Source organism: Arachis stenosperma, chromosome 1, assembly GCF_014773155.1.
Source record: "Arachis stenosperma cultivar V10309 chromosome 1, arast.V10309.gnm1.PFL2, whole genome shotgun sequence".
Classification (NCBI taxonomy): Eukaryota; Viridiplantae; Streptophyta; class Magnoliopsida; order Fabales; family Fabaceae; genus Arachis; species Arachis stenosperma.
In genome coordinates, this window is record NC_080377.1 from 3,650,514 (window position 1) to 3,667,433 (window position 16,920).

Below are 16,920 nucleotides of genomic sequence, written 5' to 3' on the forward strand. Positions count from 1 at the left end.
TATTTTAAAAGTATTTTTATTAAAAAATTAAAAAATGTTTTTGTAAGTTATTTAATAATTAAAAGTATTTTTTATTATAATTTATATTATTTGTAAATTATAAGACTCATTCATCAATAAATTATAGTTTAAATAATATAATTTTTCATAATGATTTTGAATTCGAGTTTCTTTGATTAAAAAAAAAAAAAACACTAGAAGACCCATCCTGTAGTGATTAGTAGCCGGTGATTTTAAGTAGATTGTTTTACTTTTTAGTTTTTATTCAAACTCAAGGAATAAAAAAATGTTAACTTTTCTTTCTTTTTCTTATTCTTTGATCCGAGCCTATCTGCTGAAAATTAAATAATTAATAATTCACTCAACTTCTTTTGACTGACCCGAGCCTCAGGTTCGGAGCTAGCAAACCTGCGCCTCCATCGAAGAAAAAAAGCAAAGGAAAATGGGAAATGGAGGAGGACAAGGCCAACCAAGAGAGAGAAAGTAGCACCTTCTAGAGAGAGAAACTAGAGAGAGAAAGTGGGGGACAAGGGAGCGGGTTTCTGATGGGTCAGATCGGGAAGAGAAAGAAGAAGGGAAGGCCATCGAAGGCGGATCTGGCGCGGCGCTCCGCCGAGTCTCAATCGGCCGAGCAGTCCGATATCCGGCGAAGCCTCCGGCGCCGGAATGTGAGGTACAACATCATTGAGTACGATGACGATTACCTCGACGAGGATGAGGACGAGAGGAGGCGCGAGAAGAAGAAGCTTAAGCTCGTTGAGAAGCTCAACAGTGACGACGACGAAGAAGAAGCAGCAGCTCGAGGTGAAGGAGAAGATGACGCTGAAGAAGAAGCCGGAGAAGAAGAAGAGGAAGAGGACACTCGCGCCTATTCACGTGCTGAACACGCGCTTGAAGAAGAAGAAGAAGAAGAAAGAGGTGATTGTGATGAAATTGAAGGACGGGAAGAGAACGAGGATGCAGAAGACGAAGAAGAAATGGTGAGTATAATGTGAAAGTAAAAGTCAAAGTCGGAGAGAGAGAGAAAGAGAGAGAGAGAGAGAGAAACTAACAAGTTAACTGTCAAAACTACCATCCACAAAACCTTATATATCTCTCTCTCTCTCTCTCTCTCTCTCTCTCACAGATAGGGCTATGACTGTCTCTGTCTGTGTCTACTCGAACTCCCACGGCAATTATGTAAGAGTGTGCGTTTTTTTGGTCCTTTGCAGTACGTTTTTTGAATTACATTATTAATTGTGTTTGGTATTTGTGTTTCTTTGTTATGATGACAGGCAAAAGGCAGAAAAGTGGGTTTGAAAGGGCTCCACAGTGCTTCAGGTTTGTGTGATTTCAATTGGGTAATGTTGTTGTTGGAGGGTGCATTTGTTAATTTCTTTTTCTTTTTTAGTTTCAAAGTTTAAGGGATGGTAGGATTGGGTAATAAAAAGGGTTCGATGATACACATGCTTCTGTTTCTCTCTTGACTTTGCTTTGTTTTTTCCGGTCTTCGTTGTTAGGAACTCCAACGAATTATACATCTGGGATTCCCTTGCCTGATAAGAGGACACTAGAATTGATCCTTGACAAGCTTCAAAAGTATGGGTTCTCGGTGTTCCCACTTCGCGCTTGATCTTTTGTCTGTGTTTTGCTTTATCATATGATTGTGTGGTGATCCTAATTTTGGGTCTGTATGATGGCAGGAAGGACACTTATGGTGTGTTTGCAGAGCCCGTTGATCCAGAAGAGGTGTGTGAGATTTTCTTTCTTTGAATTGGTACTCTTGCTTTTGGAAGACACCCCTGGGTTGGAAGCTCAATTTTTGTTTGTCATGCAGCTCCCCGATTATCATGATGTGATTGAGCATCCCATGGACTTTGCCACTGTAAGGAAGAAGTTGGCAAATGGATCCTATTCTACTTTGGAGCAATTTGAGGTGCATAAGAACTTTTCTTGATTGTTTGTGAATTTGTTATTAGAGGAGCTTTTGTCTTTTGTTTGAGATTTTTATTGTTTTGCAATGTTGTGTAATCATGAGCCTGCTTACAATTCCCGGAATTGAGTGAGAATTGAAATTGAACATCAGGGACTGGTAGACTGCTTTCTCTCTCGGTTTCTTTTTTTATTTGGTTACATTCTCTCTCTTTTCATTTAGTGGATTCTGTAAGATTGGGGAGCTTGTCAACAATGCGTCGGTAAAAAGTATTCGGTGTTTGAAATTAGAATGTAAACCCTTTGGACTGGCTTTTTCATAATCAATTACAATGGTTATACATGATATTCAAGAAACATGATAATGAACTTACTTTTCTACTATGAGATCCCTCTAGGATCTAGTGCATGAAAATCTTGATTTTTTTTTTCCTGAATGAGTAAAAATTGCAAGACAAAAAATACTGTGACTTCGCTTACTTGTGCATGAAATTGTTGGATGCAGAATGATGTATTCTTAATCTGCTCAAATGCAATGCAATACAATGCACCAGAGACTATATACCACAAACAGGTAAAGAGCGCAATACTTGTTTTCTCTACCAACAAGTGTGGCATCACTGCATCACTAACCATTTTTGTGTGAACTTTATGACCTGTATCTGTTTCAGGCACGAGCAATACAAGAACAAGGGGGGAAAAAGTTTGAGAAGTTAAGGATAGCCTTTGAACGCTCTCAGGCTGAGCTGAAACTGGAACAAAAATCAAGATCTAATGCTTTGGTTAAGAAGCCAGGAAAGAGGCCACCAGGTCGACCCTCACAGGAACCTATTGGCTCTGATTTCTCCTCAGGGGCAACTCTTGCTACTACTGTTGATCTACAGCCAACATCTTATCCAGTGCAAGGGGGTAGCTGTGAGAGGCCTGGAATCATTGATGGAATTCTAGAGGCTAATGCTTTCATGATTGATGCAACTCAAGAGAAAGCTGAAGATGTTTTTTCAGGTATCTCAAACAGGGGATCTTGTTCTCATCTGTCTGCACTCATATGTTATGCCTTCATCTATGCTTTCTGAGAGAAGGATAATGGGGTCAAAATTATGTTGTTTTCGCTTAAGTCTATTGCTGTATTTATTTCAGGGAGAGGTCTTCTCTCTAAGATGGGAAGGAGGTCGTTAGCGCTTGATGAGGATCGTCGTGCATCTTATAATATGTCAAATCAATCAATCACACGATCAGATTCAATATTTATGACTTTTGAGACTGAACCAAAGCATCTGGTCACTGTATGTATCAATAGCACTGATTTCTTATTTTTGAATTAATTTCTTCAACTCATAATTCTCATATCATTCTTTTCTTTTTGGATATAGGTTGGACTTCATGCAGATTATTCCTATGCTAGGAGTTTGGCTCGATTTAGTGCTAGTCTAGGGCTTATTGCTTGGAAAGTTGCTTCCCAGAAGATTCAGCAGACGCTGCCAGATGGCTATAAATTTGGTCGTGGTTGGGTTGGAGAGTATGAACCACTTTCAACCCCAGTATTAATGTTTAACAACCGTATCCAAAAGGATGATAGTCTGGTTAGGAAGTTGCATTCTAGGAGTGAATTTATAAAGGGTGATAGAAATTGTAAGATTGTGGAACCCACCGTTGAACACCATGGCGATGGGCAAGTTTTTCAGGGAAAGCAGTCTTCAATTTGTCCTCCCAATGGACTTGCATCAGAGGGAAAACCCTTTTTGTTTGGTTCTGCAGGGATAAGGCCCAATACTTCTGCTGACCTTGACAATCTTGATAATCAGAAACAGAGTGTCCAATCAAAGAGTTTCAGCAAGTCTGAGACTCAAGGTTTCAAACAAGTGGAGTTGAACTCTGCACTTTCAGCTAATCAAAATAATTCCAATTCAGTTGCTAAGTTTCCAAGTAATGCTCCTCCAACTTTGTCTAAGCCCAGAGAAATGGTATCAAGGAACTTGAATGCTGCTCCATCTGTATTGTTCAAACAGCCGGACACTAATGGAGTTGTTAGTGGAGAATTGTCGAATGGAAAAGTCATGAATACCAGTTCTAATAGAGAGGTGACTGGTCCATCATCCGAAAGTACATCAAACCAAGCAGGGAGAGCAGCTCCTCCTGTCCATGGCAAGGAGCAGAGTGTCAGTGACCCAGTTCAGTTGATGAGAATGTTTGCTGAAAGGGCTCAAAAACAACAAGCTTCAAATCATTCCCGGGCTAATACTCAGCCAGTCATACCATCGGATCGACCTGGACAGAGAGATGATTCGGCCAATGCTTCAGCAGCAGCTGCTGCTGCTCGTGCATGGATGTCTGTAGGGGCAGGAGGCTTTAAGCAAGTACCTGACAATTCAAGCTCACCCAAAAATCAGATATCTGCATATTCATTGTACAATTCGTCAAGAGAGTTGCAGCAGCATACATCCCAGATTCGGGGGAACTTTCCTTCTGGATCATTGCCTTTCCAATCTGACAAGAACAATTTTCCATTTCAAGCACTTGCACCGCAACCTGCTGCCTTACATTTTCCAAACAGACCTATGGTCATCCCTCAATTGGCATCGGCTGACCTATCTAGATTCCAAATGCAGTCCCATTGGCAAGGTCTAAGTCCTCCTACCCAACCAAGACAAAAGCAGGAAACACTTCCTCCTGACTTGAATATTGGCTTCCAATCTCCAGGATCGCCTGCAAAGCAATCTTCAGGGGTCGTTGACTCACAGCAACCAGACCTAGCTTTGCAGCTATGATGTGGCATTGCTGTCTTGGTGTTTCCGAAGGAATTGAACTTATTTGAACTCGGTTCCTATCATTGGATGTTGAATTTTCATCCCAGAAGGCCTGCATACATGTGAGAGAGCCAAAGGTCTACCTTGGTTACGATTTGGAGCAATACTGCAAGGTAGTGCTGATTCAAAAATGTGCTTGCAAGTTCGGAAGACTCATAGTGGATTAAATAACTTCAGAACTTATTGTGGCAGGTCTCTGTTCCACGTTGTTGGAGCCACAAAAGAAAATCTGCTGGTGATTAATTAAGAAAGTAGGCGAAAAATCCTATTGTTGCCTTTGTAAATTGTTTACAAATGAGATCCAATTGGGTAGATATTAGGTCATCTGATTGCTTATGCAAAATGTATCTGAATTGATGGTAGGGCATCTTCTTAGTTTCTCTATTATTTTTGTGCAATGAAAGTTACATGTTATTTAGGCAAAACAGCTGCTTCGTTTTCCTTAACTTGATATGGTCACTTCTTTGAATAGATTTAGGTTAAGTGCATTTTCATTCTTCCTGTCTTGTGTGTTACTTTTTGAAAGAGTTTTATAGAAAGAAATTTTTTTCCCTCCATATATAGGTTTGAATGAACAAATTTTAACTTTTTATTATATTGCATGGTTGGTATTTATATTGGGATGTGTTGTGACCAATGTCCTTAAATATTAAACTATTATATAATGATAATTACCTGTGCACATAAATATTATGTTAATTATATTAATGACAAAAGAATCAATTTATTTATAGTTATAAAATACAAAAACTGAACTGAACATATTTAAAATTCAAAAATCAAATTACTAAAATATTTTCTAAAATTTAAATATGGATTTAGCCTTTTTTTTTTTGCTAAAAAGTTATTTTAATAGTATAATAATAAAAATGTTTAAATTTTGATCTTTTGAATGTATTGAAAATATAAAAAAATATATCTTTTTAATAACCTTTAGTAAAATATTTACAGAAATGCTAGACGAATAAGTCATTTTTATAACCAAGTCTAACAAAGTATATAGGGATGTTTTTTCATCTGCATTATGTGCTCACTTTCATCCCAGCATATTCGGTACTCTTAAAATATGTTCTTATAACATATATTAGCAAACCCCCCTTTAAATATTCTTGTACAAAGTGTGTTTTTACTTTGATCGTAACCGGTTTTATTATAAGGCCTAAGACTATGAAGGGATTATTAACTAAGCTTGTGTGAAGTAAAAAACATCATATTTTATCTTTTAATGTTGTTTCTATTGTTTAGTCCGTTTAAATTTACATAACTTGATTGCAATCTAAGTGTATCAGGCCCTTAACTAACCAGATCAAGGCTACAATGGTTCACAATAGACAAAATTAATTTGAAGTTATAAAAACAATTTAAGAGATTTGCATTGCAACAACCACAACAATGATTGTACAAATTAAACTACAACTTAAAACCTCTCATATATATAGTACTTTTACGAACATTGATAGTCAGGGTTTCGAATCTCGCATTGTACGTACAGCAATCCTTTAACCAATAACAAACTCTTAAATGGAGCTCGACGGATTAATTCTTATCTTACCAAATTGAGAAATACCGTGAAAAAAAACATCACAATTACAAATAGAAAGAGAGATCTTTTTAAGCATTGAGTTGACAATTCAAAGCTCATAGTTTATTTATTTAATTTAGCATATTGAATTATTGATATCTCTTCTTTTTGAACTTGAATAAAGCTTTAAGTTTTCTCACGGTTCTCCCAAATCTTGATGTGAATTCTATCACTAAATTCCAAAATAGGATTCCGAACAACTTTTCCTCCCTTGATTTTTGTCCACCTGTTGATAATTAACAAAAAGTTTATATATATGTTTGTGCATAGCTTTATGAACATTTATGAGAATTATTGTTTAATGTGTTACCTATATTTTGTGACCAAAACATGAAGAAAGGTGGCTATGAAAGCTCTACTTAACTCAGCTCCTGGACATTGTGTCAATCCTCCACCAAAAGGCTTGAAATTTTTGGACACAGTGAAGGAGTCAAGCTCCTTCATTGCATTCAAAAAATTGTAACAAATTTGTTAGTGATCAAGTAATAAGATAAATAAAGGAAATGAAAATTTCATACACATTTTCCAGCGCCATGGGTTGAAAGTAAGTGGATCCTCATATATTTCTGAATTCATATGAAGATTTGGTGTAAAAGCCAGGATGATCCAATTAGCAGGAATTATATATTCTGTAAAATTATAAAAGTTAAACATATTATATCATTATCTTACAGAACTTGGGATATTTAGAGAGAACTGTAGGTAGTAGTATACCTTTAAAGTGAATATCTTTCAATGTTTTCCTTAATATTCCAGGAAGCAAAATTGAGAACCTAAGGGTCTCATTCATTACCTGAAATATGCATAGTAAGAATTACTTATTTACAAAGAATAAAACAAACCAATTAATGTTTTCTTTAGATAAATATAAATGATTAAAGTTCCTTCTTTATTTTCAAATTTGTTTGAGTGAGTTTCTAAAAAAAAATTTAATTTTTTTTTTAAAAAAATTAATTTTTTTTAAAAAAAAGTAAAAGTAATTTGATGTTTAAATATCTCATGCAAAAATGTCTTTTTATTTATCAATTATGTTGGATACAACAAATAAAAATAATTTTTTTTGTTTATTTATCATGTTAAAATATTTTTTTAACTTAAATAGATCTTTTAAAAAGTTATAAATTATAGCTCTAGAAAAATGTTTTTTTTTTTAATATTTTTATTTTTACTATTAAAAATTTATCAAATACATTAAAAATAAAAAATTCATTAAAAAACTATTTTTTATCAATTTAATATCACTCAAACAAAATTTCATTAAGTTAAAATTAAAAAGAAGCAATTAAGATTGGTATTTTTTAAACTACATGTTGTGTAAATTTCATGGATTTGTATTCATTCCATGTCAATGATGAAGTTCTTGATTTGTCTCTGCTTCTTAGAATTTGCTCATGTTCTACCTAAGATACATAGAAAAAAAATGGTTAGTGAGAAACTGTACTTGATAGTAGATAGAGACATTTGGTATGAACTTATATATAATTGCATACTCTTAGTTCTTCCACGACCGAAGGATACTCTGATAAAAACTTGAAGATTAATTGTGCCATTGATGAAATTGATGCAGAATTAGCAAACCATATCCCTAATACGAGGTACACAATTTGGTCATCATTCATAATTTTGTCCTTTTCCATGTCATTAATTGCCTGGTTAAGAAAATCTCCTCCATATTTTTCTGACAAATTGCGCCTTTCCTCTAAAATATTCTTGATAATTTTAAATGCTTTTCTCCATTCCTGAATAAACTCAGTTTCAAAGAAAACATAAGTAACATTTTAACCTTTCTACTTGGATGTTTAAGGAAAAAAAAGAAAATTGCTAGAGACAGCAGGTTTGTGATTTGTAGCCATCAATTAATTATCATTAATATTTTTAATGATATAAGATTACATTTAATAGTGTGAGATTATTCACTTTTCTTTTGTTGGTTAAATGTTGAGCAAATTTTAATAAAAATGTTGATTCTTATACTTTTTCTAAATATAATATCATAGAAAGTGTTTGTTTTAAAATTTTATTTTGTATTGAAAATTATTAAAGAAATGATAATGATTTCAGTATAAAGAGACGGTTTTACTTCAGTAAAGGTGTAAAACACCAATTAAATTTTGCAACCTTGTATAAAGTTTAAATTAAAATAAAATTAAATATTAAAATGACAAATTTTAAATTTAATCTTAAATTACTATTCATAACATATGATTTCACAGATTTTAATATTGTATTTTGTGAGACTAAAATTAAATTAAATTAAAATAAAGTATTATTATGCTCTAAGAATATATATTAATATTATTAATTAAAAAATTATATAAAAATTATACAAAATTTAAAATTTTAATATATTTATTATTCATTTATTAAAGCAAAAATTTTAAAACTTCTACTACCAATAATAATTTTAACATATGTCTTTAAGGCATATATTACCTAAACCTACAAAATTATTCATGTTTGATTTTACCTTTCTACCATAAGAGCAATGTTACATATTAATTTTACTTGCACACAATCATTCTCATACCCTCACTCTATAATAATATATTTTGTAAAATATTATGGTTGGTTCTTTTTAATAACTAAAATTACTTATCTTCCATGTTAGATAATATAATAATAGAAATATTTACGTTTTTACATAGTATACTACAATTTCACAGTCAACTTTATTTCGCTAGTTGTACTTTTAAGTTGTAAAATTCACTAAGGAAGCCGATTTATAGTTACTGGCTACGAAATAAGTAATACTAATTGGTTTAATTATTCTTGTTGATTATTATTATAGTTTTATTAAATTTTGTAATTAGATTATTTTCATATTAAAGATGTTAAAATTAATAGAATATTTTTTTAAAATACCTTGCAGTAAAAAATTTAGTTAGTTTTTAATTATGAATACTTTTAATTTACGAAGAAATATTCAGTTAACTCTAATATTTTTTTATATTAGAAAGAACCTAATTAATTAATTATAAAATTAAAGTAGTGTAGAAATCTAATTAAAAGGAAAATAAAGTATAAGGATCTAATTAAAAATTTGATAAAATTATAAAGACCAACAGAATAATTAAACCTAAAAATTAAAATACATGTCAATTTAAAAAAATAATTTTAATTTGATTACATGAAAAATTGAATAAACAAAAAATTAACATTTTTTAATAAGAATTAGACTTAATTAATAATAATACATTGTAATTATTTTTTTGATTATCTTATAATTAAGATGTTCTATGTTGGGGAAAAATGTGTAAAAAAGAGGATGTCACTTTATTCATATAATAGACTTAGTTAAAAGCTCACTTTTAGTGATATATATAATATATATATATTATATATATATATAATATATATATAAAGTGGATAGGATATAGAAGTCAAATTTAATATTTTAATTTTTAGGATTCCATACCTTTAAACATTTGTGGTAATTTGTTCTTGGAATATTTAATGGAATTGTCTTCAACCCTTCTGTAAAATCTGTGAATAATTCTTCTGATATTCTTTCAAGATTGCTAGATAAATTTTCAATATCATATCCAAAATAATGCTTTGCAAAGAAGCGAAAGTTCATCTGCAACACAAGAATAATAAGATAGATCAATAATTTAGTTTTTTCGAAATAGTGTTAGCTAGCAAAACAATATATTTGAAAAAATTTCTAAAATAAAAAATAAAAATTTTAAATCTTAAAATAAATTTATTTTATTTTATTTATCTAAATATATTTTTTTGGAGTTGTCTGCAAAATCGGAATACTCTAATTAAGACAATCTCTGTATGCAAATTAGAGTACTCTTTTTCAATCTGCTTTTATTTTGTATGTAGATCAACCTAGAGTATTTTGATTTTTCATATAATTATAAAAAATATTTTGATAAATAAAGTTGAATTAATTTGTTTTAATTTTTTTTTATTTTATTTTGAAAGAATTGCTCAATAATGTATATACCTTTGTTAGAGATTGTTTAACATCAATTGATGTTTGAGTTGTCCATTGATGCAAAGTCTTTATAAACATTTCTTCAAATTGAGAAATCAACTTTTCTCTTATGCATTCAGCACCAATATGATTTAGAGTGATGCTTCGAATGTACTTGTGGATATTAGAAAAAGGTATTCCAGATCCATCAGATTGTCGAAAAATCTTAGTAGCAGGACCTGCCCATAATTCAACTAATTTACCTTCTTGCTGCATCAAGTAACTATTGAATTCAGAATCTGTTGATATCACAATTGATTGACCAAATAAACTAGTTCGAAATATGGGACCAAATCTGTTGACAAAAAAATAATAAATAATTGTTGTAAATGGTAGATGTCCTCTGTAAAATTTAAAATAATAATAAATAATTTATTAATAAACTAAATATGAGTAAAAAAATTAAGAATTTAAATTTTATAATTTGGAAAAGTGAAAACATTTAGAATACGAATTAAAAAGACTAATTTTAAAGGTTTTGACTCAAAATTGGATCAACGAGCTAAAACAATTGAATTGGACCTATGTTGAGCCCAAGCCCAAGGTATATAATGCTCAAATTTAGTGAATTCAGCTCTATCCCATTTAATAGAGAGAGACACAGTAGAGGAAGAGAGAAGAGAGGTGAGAGCTCAAAATCCTTAGCACTATTTATCATCATCTTCATTTGTCCATAACTTTTGATCTGGAGTTTCGATTGACGAGCCGTTTGCGTCTGTTTGTCTCGAATCCCTCTTTAATTCTATCTAGGTATTATGATAAGTAAACATGAAATGACTGTCCAGTTTTCCATTCCCTTTCAATTCGCATTTTTGGATTGAGTTGTTGAAGAATTTCGATTTTTTAAATGTTTAGGGAAGATTCAACCTTGAGTTTTGATGGAGTTTCAGTCAAAGATTGCGTGAGATACGGTAAGAAAGCTTAACTCCCTTCATTATCAATAATTTTAAGTAAAACCCTAACATAAATATTGAATAATTATTGTGATTAGATTGTGTGGATTATCTTGCCTTGTTGGAATTGGCCTTGGAATTGATTTGGTACGGAGTTGAGTTATGGATTGCAGTGGGGAGATTTTGGTGGAGGTTGGAATTGCTAGAGACGAGTTTTTTTAGGTTAAAACCGCCATCATTAAGGTACAGGTCTTAATTTCGGATAGACACTATGTAACACTTTATAAAAACCTAGGTTAATTGTCCCTAGATAGCATTGAATGAAAATAATTGTTGTGAATGATTGATGCATAGTGTGGATTTTGTGTTGGTTGATGATTGAAATGATGACGTGTATTAGCATGAATTTGAGTAATGATGCATATGTATGGTTGAATTAAAAAGTATTGTGGTATGTTCGCCTATGAAAAGCTAAGTGATGAGAATTGGACCGGGCGTCGAGATAGGGTGAGATATCCCCTATTAGGTAAGTCATGGTAAGTGGTGATTGTTATGTGTGAATTGATTGCTAAACTAATGAGTTTTGGATGAATTGAGAGTGTTGTATGTTATTGTTGTGAGTGAGTGTATTTGAAGGAATGTGCTAAATGTGTTATGATTGGATCGATTAGGCTTGAAATGGATAGGGATTGATAAGTGAGTGTTTGAAGTATTTTGAAATGGTATTGGAGTGAATTGTTGATTTGAATAATGAGGAGTTGGTTATACGATGAATTGTCAATTTGATTATTGATAGAAAATTTGTGAAATTGGAATGATTATGTTAGAACTTAATTACTTGATTAGGTGTTCAATGGTTATAAGATGATGGATGAGTGTTGAAATGCATAGAAGAGGTTCTAGAATGGTTTGAACCAAGTTGGATTTGCAAATTTGTTGAAACAAGCCTTTTGTAAAACTTGGTAAAAATGAGTTTTTGACTAATTTCGACATGTCATAACTTGGCGTTCGGAGTTTGAATTTCAATAAAATTTATCTTAAATTAAAGGTGGTGATGAGAGCTTTAAAATGGTTTAAGAATAGTGAAAAACTAAATTTTGTAGAGGAAGTTATGAATGATTAAAAATTGATGGTTTAAGATGAATTTTGAGATTATGCAGAAAACCAGAATTTCTGGTATGGGTGCCCAGCCCACGCACAGTATGGTGCATGCGCACAGGACAGAGCAAGGAAAAATGCTCGTGTGTAGGCATGATAGGTATGCGTATGCACGCGCAGAAATTTTTCAAGTTGTGCGTACGCACAAGGGTGATGCGTACCACAAGTCTTGTTTTCTCAATTAAACTCTTTTTTTATTGTTTGGCTTTTCCAGCAAGCTTGTAGCTTTCTGTAACCCCTAATTAAGATCCGATAACTAGTTTTTAGGCCCTGGAATGAGTGAGAGTATAGGTATTAACTTGAATTATTCTCGGGTAAATGCTTGGTTAAATCGGATAACATGATTGTGGGGATGGTGATTCATTCCACCCATGATGAGGATAGTGATATTATCTTGCTCACGAGTTAATGGAGTTGATAATTGATAAAAGATAGGGATTAATGAACCTAAACTTGATAAATTGATAACAAATTAGGAAGGTTGAAGATTTCCTTTGATTTATACGTTTATATATGTGAATGGGGATTATGATGAGATCATGACTGAAAAGTGTGACAAGTACTATATCCCAAGAGTATGGTGAGGACTATATCCTGGAATGAATATGCGAGTTGAGGTTGAGGATTTTTTCTCTCGTGTTGCGATTATAATTGAGAAGGCATTATGGTTGACATTGTGAGAACAATGGCGTCGTCTTGCTCACGTAAAGGTGAGTTGAGATTGAAAATTCTCTCTGTTATTGTGATAGACAAGCTGAGGTTGAAGATTTCCTCTCTTGTTGTGGTGAAAAAATTTGAGGTTGAGGATTCCCTCTCTTGTTGCACCGGAGAGTTAGATAGAAGGTTGATGATTCCATTTTATTCAATTCTGTATTATTAATTTGAATTTTGGCTATGTTTGATTATGTTGAATTGAAATAAGTTTTGGATTGATATGGTGATGACAGTGGCTTTGCCCCACTCACATATAGGCAAGTTGAGATTGAAGATTCTTTCTCTTGCTATGATAGACAAGCTGAGGTTGAGGATTCCCTCTCTTGTTGTGGTGGGCAAGCAGGGTTGAGGATTCCCTCACTTGTTACATCTAAAAATTGAATAGAGAAGGTTGATACTTGATGAACGGATTTTTGACGGTTTAGAATTCACAAATGAATTCTCGTTGCAAGTATAGTTTCTAAACCAATCACTAATCCTTTCATACAAAAGATTGTTTGTCACTAAAACAAACCCCTAAAATTTATAAACCGAAGTATTCAAACCTCGGGTTCTCCCTAGGAATTGTAATGAAGTGTCTTGTTATTGGTTGAGTTATATTTGGGGTTTTGATAAGAGGCATGAAAGATAAATGGCAAGAAAGTAAAAACAACTATAAAAGGCTCTTGGCAAGGTATGAAAATTAGAATCCTAGTTATCCTCCTCAATTGTGTGAGAATGTTCATTGCTACTTAGTTAACCCTTACTAAATAAAGGAAAGTCAAGTGGATGAATTGACTTGAGCCACAAGTCCTAGCCAACTCCCAAGGATAGACTAGCTTAGTGCACTCCAAACCAATTAGCAATCTCTCCAATTATCAATCAACAAGGAATTAGATAAAGTGTCACTAATTACTCTACCTAGGCCAAGAGGAACAAAATATACTATATCTAGAAGAGGCATTTCAACAAACAAAAGGCAATAAAAGTGAACAACATAAATTGCAAGAAAGAGAGATCTAACTACAAGGCAAGAGGTCCACAATAGAAAACCAAATTAATCATGAAAAACAAAGAACTTACCAATTGCATGAAGGAGAAATGTAGATCTACAAAAGAGAATTCACAAACTAAAAACAAAGGAATTACATTAGAAGAAGAATTCTACAACTACAATAGAAGAGAGGAACGAAAATTGGAAGAGAGAAGAAGAAGAAATCCTAAGAACTAACCTAATCCTAGAGAGAAGAGAGAGCTTCTCTCTCTAGAAACTAACTAAAAGCTAAACTAAAACTAATTGGTAACTAACATATGGTAAAAGTATGAAAAGTATGTCCATTCCCCCTTTAATCCTTGGCTTAAATAGCATTAGAAATGAGTTGGATTGGGCCCACAAGACTTCTAAAATCGCTGGCCACGTTGTGCTTTAAGTGAACCAGGTGGCAGCAACGGCGTGTGCGCGTACTATGCGCGTGCGCGCCACCATACGTGTAGCAACTATGACAAATATTATATCGTTTCGAAGCCCCGGATGTTAGCTTTCTAACCCAACTGGAACCGCATCATTTGGACCTCTGTAGCTCAAGTTATGGTCGTTTAAGTGCGAAGAGGTCGGCTTGACAGCTTTCCGGTTCTTTCATTTCTTCATGAGTTCTCCAACTTTTCATGCTTCTTTCTTCATTCTCTTGATCCAATCTTTGCCTCATAAACCTTAAATCACTTAACAAATATATCAAGGCATCTAATGGAATCAAGGAGAATTAGAATTAGCTATTTTAAGACCTAAAAAGCATGTTTTCACTCTTAAGCACAATTAAAGGAGAAGTTATAAAACCATGCTATTTCAATGGATAAATGTGGGTAAAAGGTTATAAAATCTCCTAAAATCAATACAAGATAAACCGTCAAAACGGGGTTTGTCAACCTCCCCACACTTAAACCAAGCATGTCCTCATGCTTAAACCAAGAATGAAGTAAGGGTATGGCATTTATTCAATGGAACTAACTAAATGCAATCTACCTATATGCAACTATCTACATGAATGCAATTGCTTGGTCAAAATAGATCAATTTCCAAGAAGCATATATGCACAAGGGCTAAGGACTAGCAAGTCTAATCCGCAATTGAATTGAGTTATTAAATATTTTTACAAACTTGCATGAAAATTATGATCATAGGTGAAAACATGTAATTGAGCATCAAATCCTCACCGGTAGTGTTTGCACTCTATTTGCTCAAGTGTTTAGGGTTGATTCACTCAATTCTCTCCTAATCATGCTTTCCAATATTTGTTCTTCTTCTAACAATCAACAAATATTTCATGCATGCATACATATATCATGAGGTCTTTTCATAGGTTGTAATGGGGTTAGGGTCAAGGTAGGATGCATATTTGGTTAAGTGAGCTTGGAATTTGAATCTTTGATAAGCCTAAACTTCCCACCTAGCCTATGACATCCTATACAAATTCAAAGCTAACCTAACTACCCATTTCTCACTTTTTCACATACTCATGCATTTCCTTTTCATTTCACAACACTTATGCATTGATCTTTATTGAGCTTCAGGTTGCTTTGGGGCATTTTGCCCCCTTTTTATTTCTTTCTTTTTCTTCTTTTTCTATTTTTTTCTTTTCCATATTATTTTTCTTTTCTTTTTCTTTTGTTTTTCTCATTTTTTTTTATATACAAGAGTATCAATGCATAAGGTCTATACATTTGATTAATATATGAGTATGTACCAAATTCCCAATATTTATACTAATAATACAAAACTACCCTTTTATTCACCCAATGTCCCAAGGTTCTCACACTTGAATGATACTCACACACTCTAGCCTAAGCTAATCAAAGATCCAAATAAGGACATTTATGTTTTTCGCTTTAAGGCTTGTAATGTGCTAAAATTAAGAACAAGTGGGTTAATCGTAGGCTCAAATTGGCTAACAATGGAAGATAAAAGGTAAGGCTATTTGGGTAAGTAAGCTCAATGAAATGATGGCCTCAATTATATAAATGCATGTATACACAAAATAATGGACATAAAGAATCAAACAAATCAAAGATTACATTCATAGAAAGAGAATAATGCACACAAGAAGGAAAATAAGTGGTTATAGGATGTAACCACACCATTAGGCTCAAATCTCACTTGCTTGTGTTCTTAGCTCATAAATTCATGTTCCACAATATATATGATTCAAGCAAGTTCTATGAAAAGTTTTCACTCAAATCAATTAATGTGCCCTATAGATAGAAATCTTGAAAAATTCATTATTTTGACTAAGCTTATTGTGTATATATATGCAATAAGAATCCTAAAAACCTAAAATGAAATGCAAAAGTGTTGGGATTAGAAGTTTGTCACCCAAAATCGCCGAACGGTCGGACGACCTCCCCACACTTAAAAATTTGCACCGTCCTCGGTGCACGCAAAGGAGAGCTAGGTGGACGGGTTGCTACAATTGATGAGCTCCTTCAAAAGGTTATGCGGATGACTTGTTTGTTGCCCCATTTAGAAACTTTCCTTTCCTTCCGTATTGGTGGCCAACCCAAAATGAAAGAAAGAAAGAAAATTAAGCCTATAACAAAGATATCAAGGCAATTAGAACATAGGCGGGGGCTAATGCCAAATAAGAGTATGATTCCCTACTACATGTTAGCTAAGCATGTGAGTGAGAAAACAATGTAAGCTAAGGCATATCATTAAGCTCGATGCAAGAGTAAAGTTAAAGCATGAAGAGTGTATTGAGCATCAAGTTCAAATGAGAAGAAGTGGGTCATGAAAGACAATATGAGGTCATATCAATGCACAAAGACACAAGAGTCATTCAAGATGAAGCATTGATTTAAAATTTTCATCACCCAACAATATCAAACAAGTCAAGAAGC

General features: G+C 33.0%; 2 protein-coding genes across 3 annotated transcripts in view; one reads left to right on the top strand and one right to left on the bottom strand.

Moving 5' to 3' along the window:
• The first annotated feature begins 372 nt into the window (after window positions 1-372).
• LOC130965946 (uncharacterized) lies at window positions 373-5,261 on the top strand. 2 transcript variants are annotated; one of them, XM_057890706.1, is made up of 9 exons: window positions 373-980; window positions 1,275-1,320; window positions 1,500-1,578; window positions 1,683-1,728; window positions 1,817-1,915; window positions 2,417-2,485; window positions 2,583-2,916; window positions 3,052-3,197; window positions 3,285-5,261. In XM_057890706.1, exons 1-9 carry the CDS (start codon window positions 546-548, stop codon window positions 4,677-4,679), a joined length of 2,649 nt encoding a protein of 882 aa, XP_057746689.1. In that variant the 5' UTR covers window positions 373-545; the 3' UTR covers window positions 4,680-5,261. The 2 variants fall into 2 exon arrangements, with proteins under 2 accessions (XP_057746689.1, XP_057746693.1); XM_057890710.1 differs by lacking the exon at window positions 373-980 and adding an exon at window positions 1,012-1,179 and having other exon boundaries at window positions 3,285-5,259.
• Window positions 5,262-6,426: 1,165 nt separating this feature from the next.
• Window positions 6,427-16,920, bottom strand: part of LOC130973830 (cucurbitadienol 11-hydroxylase-like) — a 28,983-nt gene continuing 18,489 nt past the window's right edge. The window contains exons 2-8 of the mRNA XM_057898508.1: window positions 10,256-10,580; window positions 9,716-9,877; window positions 7,791-8,039; window positions 7,608-7,700; window positions 7,015-7,093; window positions 6,821-6,929; window positions 6,427-6,526 (exon numbers count right to left, since the gene is read on the bottom strand). Coding sequence (XP_057754491.1) covers window positions 6,427-6,526; window positions 6,821-6,929; window positions 7,015-7,093; window positions 7,608-7,700; window positions 7,791-8,039; window positions 9,716-9,877; window positions 10,256-10,580 — 1,117 coding nt within the window. The remainder of the gene's footprint in view (window positions 6,527-6,820; window positions 6,930-7,014; window positions 7,094-7,607; window positions 7,701-7,790; window positions 8,040-9,715; window positions 9,878-10,255; window positions 10,581-16,920) is intronic.

Bases quoted from the DNA above. Each gene is read 5' to 3' on its own strand.
- LOC130965946 (XM_057890706.1), top strand. From the start codon at position 546: ATGGGTCAGATCGGGAAGAGAAAGAAGAAGGGAAGGCCATCGAAGGCG. The intron at 1,321-1,499 runs GTTTGTGTGATT...CTTCGTTGTTAG, and splicing joins AGGGCTCCACAGTGCTTCAG to GAACTCCAACGAATTATACA. The intron at 2,917-3,051 runs GTATCTCAAACA...TATTTATTTCAG, and splicing joins AGCTGAAGATGTTTTTTCAG to GGAGAGGTCTTCTCTCTAAG.